Below are 7,960 nucleotides of genomic sequence, written 5' to 3' on the forward strand. Positions count from 1 at the left end.
AACATCTACTTGTTCGGCGTTAAGAAGGTTCTTTTGTTTCAAAGACTTCAATATTTCCTTTAATGTCGCAATGCGCTTCGTTGATTTTTGCTGTTTCTGCTGTAGAATTTTCTTCTTGTAACGCTCTCGTGTATTTTGAGCACAGTCCTGAGCATCCTTTTCCGAGGTGTATCATCCAAAGAATCTGGACGATTATTTAATTGACGACGAGGTGTGCTGCAATTCGCTCGTATCTGTATAAAGAGCGACGAACAAAACAAAATTTTAGTTTTAAATCAACTTTTTTCTTAAAAAATTAAAGTAAAAAAGCGAATTAACATGTGCACATTACAATTTAGAACAAAATTACAATTAATAAAACTTTCTTTTCTTTGTTAAGTATTAAACCAATGTAAATAATATATGTCAGTAATGTAAAGATGTTAAGACAAGAAATTTTCCTACCATCATGATTTTGATTGATGTCGAGAGAATTGTTATTAAACAATTTTACACCTTTGGTAGCCAGTCCTCTGTTATCAATTTCCACATTTTTCTGAAAAGCATATTTGTTTATTATTTCTTTATACTTATTTACGCAATATATAAGTGTATATGATTGTAAATAAATATAATTGTAATGATAATGATAATTAATAAATCAATTTATACATACATGTGGCAAAGCACCAGGTTTAACTCTTACTCAAGCTAGCGACGTTCGATCCAGGGAGTCAATCATGTAATTTCACGTGGAACTTTTCACGTTTCACTTTTCACTTTTCACGTTTCACTTTTCACTTTTTATTTTTCATTTTTCACTCATAGAGAGTTCACGTGAATCTTTTCACGCACAGCGATTATGTATGAATAATGCACGGAAATTTAGTTTGCGTTCCGAAATTCACCATTAGAGGCTCTGTCATTGCAACTATCAAGCGATCGTGAAAAAGGTTTCTATCTGCTTTTACAGTATAACTTTTACTGTAAAAATTTTGTTATATAAAAAAAAATTGTAAAAAAATATTCATAAATAAATAGCAATATTTCTTATATTGCATAAACTTAATTTACAAATATAATATATATTACATTTATTTTTAATGATCCGTATATTGTAACAACTATTTTATTATGTAATAATCTAATACTCAAAATTACATTGTAATTTAATTCAAACATTGTTTTTCAAAATTAATTTTAATTAGTTTTTTATGTGTGCAAATTTTAAAGTAAATTAATTTTATTAGTCATTAAATTTAACTTTGTTTAATTAAAAAATATTGAATAATTTAGAATATGGACCTTGATCAAAACTGAATTCTCCGCTCACACATGTATTTTCCAAATTTATAAGTTATAAACACTTACATGATAGATTAATATTCTATTTCACAAGACGCACCTTTCTTATATCATTGAGTATCAAAACGCGTTTAAAGTATATTTTTATCTAAATTTGCATTTGATGAAACCTCATTCTATATAATTATCAAAATATCAATTTGTCAAATATAAATATCAAACTTAATTACATCACAAAAGCATTATTTTTATTTATGTATGTATTACTTTATCCTATCAACGCAATGCAATACCAAAAAGGTTAACCTTTTCAATAATACCTCTTCAAACTGTTACCACACTGTTACCACACTTTCATTCTTATTTCAAAATACATACAATTTATTAATTTCCTAAATTTTCACCTTTTCGCCATCACGGCTGATGGCGAAAAAGTTCACGTGAAAAAGTTCATATTTCCGCTCATGAGTGAGTTACATGATTCCGTGGAATCGTACATGATCGTGCAGTTCACGTGAAACTTTTCACTTTTCACGTTTCCGCCCTAGGGAAAATGTTAAATGCTGTTTGTTTTCTGTTCCTGAACTCCCTGAATTAGTGTGCACTTAAAGTGAAATAGATATGTATTTGAAAGTTAGTGAAAACAAGAAGGAACGTTCCAGTGCAGTCTAGTGCAAGAATAGAAAACAAGCCTATGATAGACCCCCAGATTGGTTTCCTGAAAGTGAAGTGAGCAAAACGTTGCATTTTTTGGTATTTCACTGTTGTTCAGTTGCATTTCATCCAGCCATTGCTTCCGCTTTTCTAAGTTCGTTGGTATTCTATAATCATTGGATTCATCATAATTGTTACTAATACCATATACAGCAGAGTTTCAATGACAGACAAATAAAAATATTTTTCAATTAAAATAATTATACACGTGCAAGCATTAATGTCTGCAAGTACAAATGTAAAGTTCTTATGGAGTTAATCACGTTTAATCGCACGATGTTTATCCACGCATTAATAAAAATATTATGTAAACCAATACGTGAAGTTCTCTTTAAACAATTTATCTTGTAATCTGAATAGTAAATTAATATTTAATATTTAAACGTACCTGTGAAATGAGATCTTTATGCCGTGAGTGTGCTCCCATTGTAATTGGAATTGATTTTTTCGATTTTCACCATACCGACTCTTGCAATCTTTTGCATAACAATCGGGCATTTTGTTAAGAATAATATAAAATATATTATTTTTCACTGCTTTAAACAACTTATTCAAAGCCACGCGACGCAGAAGTAAATGCAGCAAGCAGCAAGGCTTCCTTCACAAATATTTATGAAGGACCAAGATGGCCGCAAGCTGATTCCCTTCACTTCTCCGGCTTCACCCCCCTCGCCAGAAAATTTAGCTTACGCTCCCTCCAGCTATTTCATAGCTCCATGGACCACGCGGCGACACGCGCGCCGACCGTGGCATTCCATAACGCTCCCACTCCGGCTTGGCCGATCGAGCGCGCGGAGTGGCTTGCCCAGCCGCGCGTTCGGATATATAAGCCGGCAGTTGGAACGCACAAGGCAGATCCGCCCGACCATCCGACCCGTCCACAGACCGATCATTCTCGATCGCTTCCTTAAGACGAGCATTCTCGTCGCACTCCGATATCCTCGACGGGCATTCCCGTCGATATCCCCGGCCGAGTATCCTCGACCAGTCGACTCCGATATCCTCGACGAGCATTCTCGTCATCATCACCGGCCGAGCATTCTCGACCAATCAGGTCCGAGATCCTCGACGAGCATTCTCGTCATCATCACCGGCCGAACATTCTCGACCAATCACCGTCGTCCTCGAGTACTTTCACTGCCGCACCGACATACGGCCACGTTTTGTAACCTGTTCATCGGCAGGGCATAAGCAACCTGTCGATCGAGCGCCCCACTTGCACGGGGCGCGCTCGGGCGAATCGCGGAGGCGACCGCGCCGGCAACGACCCGCACTTGCGCACGAGCTTACACCACCGCGTTAGCCAATCCCGCCACGCCCCGCGACTCCCCGACCGTACGGGCGAGCAGCCCGCATAGCTCACCGCGTAGTATCCGACTGCACACTAGTTTAGCCTACATCTGTAAATAAGTAGTTAAGTTCTTTTGTTTAAATGTAAACCGCGTGAATAAACCTTTAGTCTTTGAAGTCATTCCGCCGCGCAACTAGCAATCCGATACCGGCGATTGGCTGGACGCCGACGAGCTCTCTTTATTTTGTTATCTCTTTATTTTTGTTATCTCTTTTATTTTGTCTCTTGTTCATTTTGTTAACTCTTTTAGCAATAAATCATTCTCTATCTTTTTCTACTTAAAACACTGGGTATAATCATTACGGACCTGACCTGACGGACATTACACCTGACCAACCGACGAGCCTTATCCGTTCCGATCCCGAAGTTCCCGCACCGCACCGAACCGACCGAAAACGCGTACCGTTACATATATAATTAATATAAAAATTGTAGTAATAACAAATGAGATTTTATTTACAGACTTGACAAGATCTTTGTTCCAAAACAAAAGCAAAACGATGTGAAATATCTAAATATACAAAAGCCACAGGTGGTGGCTTTTTTGTCAGCTTTGGAACAATTTCTACAGAACAACAAGTTTTGGATACGATGAATCCAACAGCAATCAGTGGCCATGAAAATATTGCAGAAACGAAAAAATTATTTGTACGTACTTCTATTTTGTACCTAATTTTTATTTTTATTTTAATAGTATAAGAAATTTAAATTATATATTTAATTATATATTTAATCATTTTGTATATAATAAATAACGTTTACGAATAAAAAGAATATATACAATAAATATTTAAATGTTAATTTAATCCTTGTTATATTGAACGATGTAGTTAAATAAATATGAAACATATATTTTTAGCACTTTCTTCATTTTCTTCCTTTTTCTTTTTACACTTTCTTTCTTTCCTTTTTATTGTCTATCTGACTGTGTTTGCATTGCTGCATCCATGATAGTATTTCTTAAATTTTGTATGCGATATTTGGTATCGCATGGTCTGACCCACTCGATATCAAATATGCGATATTTATCGCATACGAGTTATTTATGAAAATTTGAGAATACAAATTTTCCCCCAAGTGTGATATTCTAGTGACATCTGTAAAATATCATATGCGATATTTTTCGAGAATAGGCCCCCTGTGGGCCTATTCTCTAATTTCCTAACAACAATGTCGTTATCGTTATGTAGCGACAATTGTCGCTTGCAGTCGCTAGCGCTAACGACGAATGCTATTCAGGGGCCGTATTCTGTAACTTTTAACGATAGCTAGGGATATCGTTACGTATCGTTACGCAGCTTTTCTACCATGTATAATATTTGCACAACGACGCTGTAACGATACCGAATTGTCGCTAAGGAGTTACAGAATTCCGCTACTGGCTGTGTTCCGATATAACTGCCAGTACTGGCAGTGGTGAAAAATCTGTTCCGTTATTGGTACGCAGCGCACTGCGACAGCATCTAGTAACATCAATGACGTCATGAATGGTAGCCATATTGCCACTGTGACTACTGCAGTTTCCAAGGTGAGGTAGCTACAGTGCAATATGGCTACTATGCTGTTCCGAAATACGATGCTATAGCAGTGCTGGCAGAAATGCAGTAATATTGGAACAGTTGTGACAGTGTACTGTCATGACGTCACATTTACTGCACTGCCAGTAAAAACGGAACACAGCCTCTGTAACTAGACCTAACGATGCGATATCGATACAAGATGCGATACCGACGTCGTTATCGAAACGAGTATATTTGGTTTCATATAACTCTATTTTTTTAGTATCTAGCCAATGAAATCTTTTTTCTAAAATCTGATTAGTTTAGGAACGTATTAAAATAAATAAGGTTAGAAAAATGTTATTGATTTTTAACTAATAGTAAAGTGTAGTAAAGTGAATTTTAATAAAAGAAAATTAATGCAATATCACAGTAAATATGTATACTGTAAGAAGTGCAATGTCAGAGTATTTATATAAACAACTTAAGTAATATATAAAAAGATGTTTTGAAATTAGATGTGAAATCAGTTGTAATATTATTTATGCGTATTTCGCTATCAAAACACTTACTAACAAAATGTAATTTTACATTTTTTGTAACCATTTACAGTAAAATGAAGAAATCTCCATTATTTTAACATAATTTTTAAGCATTTACAATAAAATGCAATATAATTTTTTTTTTGTATGTATTGGGTTACTTAATTTGCATATCTCGAAAAATTTGTTGTATGAAAAATTGTTAATATATACTAAAATTGCACAACTTTAAAAGGGTCATTATATAGTGTATAAATTTAGTTTATAAGTGAAGGCGTTTTAGAGATTTCAAGATCATCTTTTCTTTTAGGATAATAAGTTGTTCGAGATCACCAGAATTCCAGCGCATCACGCTTATAACGCGTGGCCGCGTTCTTCCCGCTCGTGCGGCGAAATGTTGTCGCGAGCGGGAAATCTATGCTGTTGCCAAGTAGTCAAATTCCATTTTCGGCAAACAATAACAGCGAGCCTTCTCGAGAGATCTACGGAAATCAGTAACCGTCGCATATTTACTGAATTCTTGCCGGGATCTTTCAAGAGGAATCGTTGCTTATATAAGGGTCATCTATCGCGCGCGCTCCGCAGTCGCATTCCGAGGTAACTTAGAGCTGACTTCTAATTGACGCGTACACGAGTTTATATTCAAATCGGCATTCGTCTCTCGGACAAAGATTTCGGTTAACGTTCCTGACTTGTTATATTCGTTTTGTTAGACTACCAGGGAGTGTAGCAAATAAAATAACTTTGTTCTTCAGTAATACGACACTTTATTTCGGGTCTACGGTCTTGTCTCTTCCTGCCGCTCCTTCTTATTACCGCTACTCGCTCTCCCTACAACTCCACGGGTGACACTCTTTTGGACACAGTACGATTGGACACCAACCAATCATCTTGACTTATCTAACCAAACCAACGGAAAAACTCTAGGTATCGGCCGCTGTGAGTGGTGGTGTCCAATCGTGCGGTGTCCAATCGTGCGCACCCCCAACTCCACTCGCGCACATAAGTACTTACTCAACTTATTATTCCTAAATATAGCCTATAATATTAACATATTTCTTTTAGCAAAACTGGAAAACGTCAAGGAAGAGTTACTCAATGCCAAACTGAAGTTCTAGTCACATATTTTGAGCAACATTCCCATGTGGCAAACGTAATTATTGGAAATTATTTTTAAATGCATGAATAACAAAAATACATAAAAGTTCTAGTACCAAATATTATTAAATGTTATTTTATCAATTTTCTCGTATAAATTTTGTCATACAGTTTTTATTTTATCATACAATTTTCATTTTATCATACAATTTTCATTTTATCATACAATTTTTATTTAATAAATTTATATGTAATTAATAAACTTATTCCAAATTTTTAACTGTTTTTATTATTTTCCCATGCACATCGATCATTAGGAAACCAGTATTGCATAATTTGCTTCTGTACACGCTGTGCTATTGCTCTAGGTCCTCTGCGAAGTATTCTATCTTGTTCTTTTTTGTCTGTATTATTTACTTGATTTACATATGCATCATCAAAGATTTTTTTTTTCTATCTCCAATGGTAGCCGATAGTGTACACGCATATTATGCAAAACTGCGCATGCATTTTATTTGTTTACTAATTTCTGAAGCGTACATTAATACTCGTTGATAAGATAAACATTTCCATGTTCTCTTTAAAATTCCAAACAGTCTTTCCACAATACTCCGTGCTTTACATAATGTCTGATTATAAAAATACTGCCGACTCCACTGAGGATAAGGTGCCAACAATGTCATAAGCCATGGTTCCAAAGGATATCTAGCAATTCCTGTAAATACATATACACACAGTCATGAAACTAATTGTTTGATTAAAAGATGTAATAGATGTTTATTTTATGCTACAAATTTACGAAATATTAAATTTTTTTAGAAAAAATTGAATTGAAAATGAAAATTCTAGTGATATACTTTCATCAAAACTATTGTTTTTTATAAAAATAGAAATAAGTATTGTAATATTTTTGATTGTATATGATTAATTATAGAATAAAAATTAGAAAGAGTGCAGACGTCATCAAGATGTAATTAATTCTCACCAATTAAATAGATTTTTCTTTCCCCTTGGTTATACTAATGTTCCATGACATTTCTAATTGGAAAAGCACTCCATATATAGGCACCATTTCTTGCTCCTGGATAACGTCCATTTATATTTAATATTTTCATATCTGAATCGACTATCTAGAAAAATGTTAAAATTTTCTAATAATAAATATAATTATATTATCATCATCATCAGGACATACACACTCTTTATTACAACATAAAGTTACACATATTACTACACGTATACTGATATGTGTTAAGTTTTATGATTTATAAAATAAATTAATGTACATACATAATCCATACACATTATGTATGTTGTATGTTGTGAATTTGTGTAATTCAAAATTAGTTAATAAGACAAAATGTAAAATTTTTTATGATTATACTTACTACCTCTTTCTTCAAGAAATGGTATATTTATTGCTAAATATCCTTCAGCCATTTTACCTTAAAAAGAAGAAAAAGTGAAAAAAT

General features: G+C 34.3%; 2 protein-coding genes across 2 annotated transcripts; one reads left to right on the plus strand and one right to left on the minus strand.

The window, feature by feature from the left end:
- Nucleotides 1–3: 3 nt before the first annotated feature.
- LOC120360031 lies at nt 4–2,715 on the minus strand (the record flags this gene model as incomplete). Its single annotated transcript, XM_039459574.1, has 3 exons — nt 2,387–2,715; nt 1,922–2,105; nt 4–156 (listed from the first exon to the last, which is right to left on the minus strand). Coding segments are annotated over exons 1-3 (447 nt in total), but the record flags the coding sequence as incomplete, so codon positions are not given.
- A 315-nt stretch (nt 2,716–3,030) lies between these two features.
- LOC120360032 lies at nt 3,031–7,451 on the plus strand. The gene is made up of 4 exons (XM_039459575.1): nt 3,031–3,997; nt 5,701–5,987; nt 6,456–6,543; nt 7,085–7,451. The coding sequence occupies exons 1-4, from the start codon at nt 3,941–3,943 to the stop codon at nt 7,112–7,114; spliced, it is 462 nt and encodes a 153-aa protein (XP_039315509.1). The 5' UTR covers nt 3,031–3,940; the 3' UTR covers nt 7,115–7,451.
- The last annotated feature ends 509 nt before the right edge of the window (nt 7,452–7,960 follow it).

This window comes from Solenopsis invicta, unplaced genomic scaffold (assembly GCF_016802725.1).
Source record: "Solenopsis invicta isolate M01_SB unplaced genomic scaffold, UNIL_Sinv_3.0 scaffold_818, whole genome shotgun sequence".
Lineage (NCBI taxonomy): Eukaryota > Metazoa > Arthropoda > Insecta > Hymenoptera > Formicidae > Solenopsis > Solenopsis invicta.

What these genes read in the sequence shown, in the direction of transcription:
- LOC120360032 (XM_039459575.1), top strand. Translation starts at nt 3,941, where the DNA reads ATGAATCCAACAGCAATCAGTGGCCATGAAAATATTGCAGAAACGAAA. An exon ending in CAGAAACGAAAAAATTATTT is followed by an intron (nt 3,998 to 5,700) that starts GTACGTACTTCT and finishes CTTTTCTTTTAG; the next exon opens with GATAATAAGTTGTTCGAGAT. An exon ending in AACATTCCCATGTGGCAAAC is followed by an intron (nt 6,544 to 7,084) that starts GTAATTATTGGA and finishes AATTCCAAACAG; the next exon opens with TCTTTCCACAATACTCCGTG.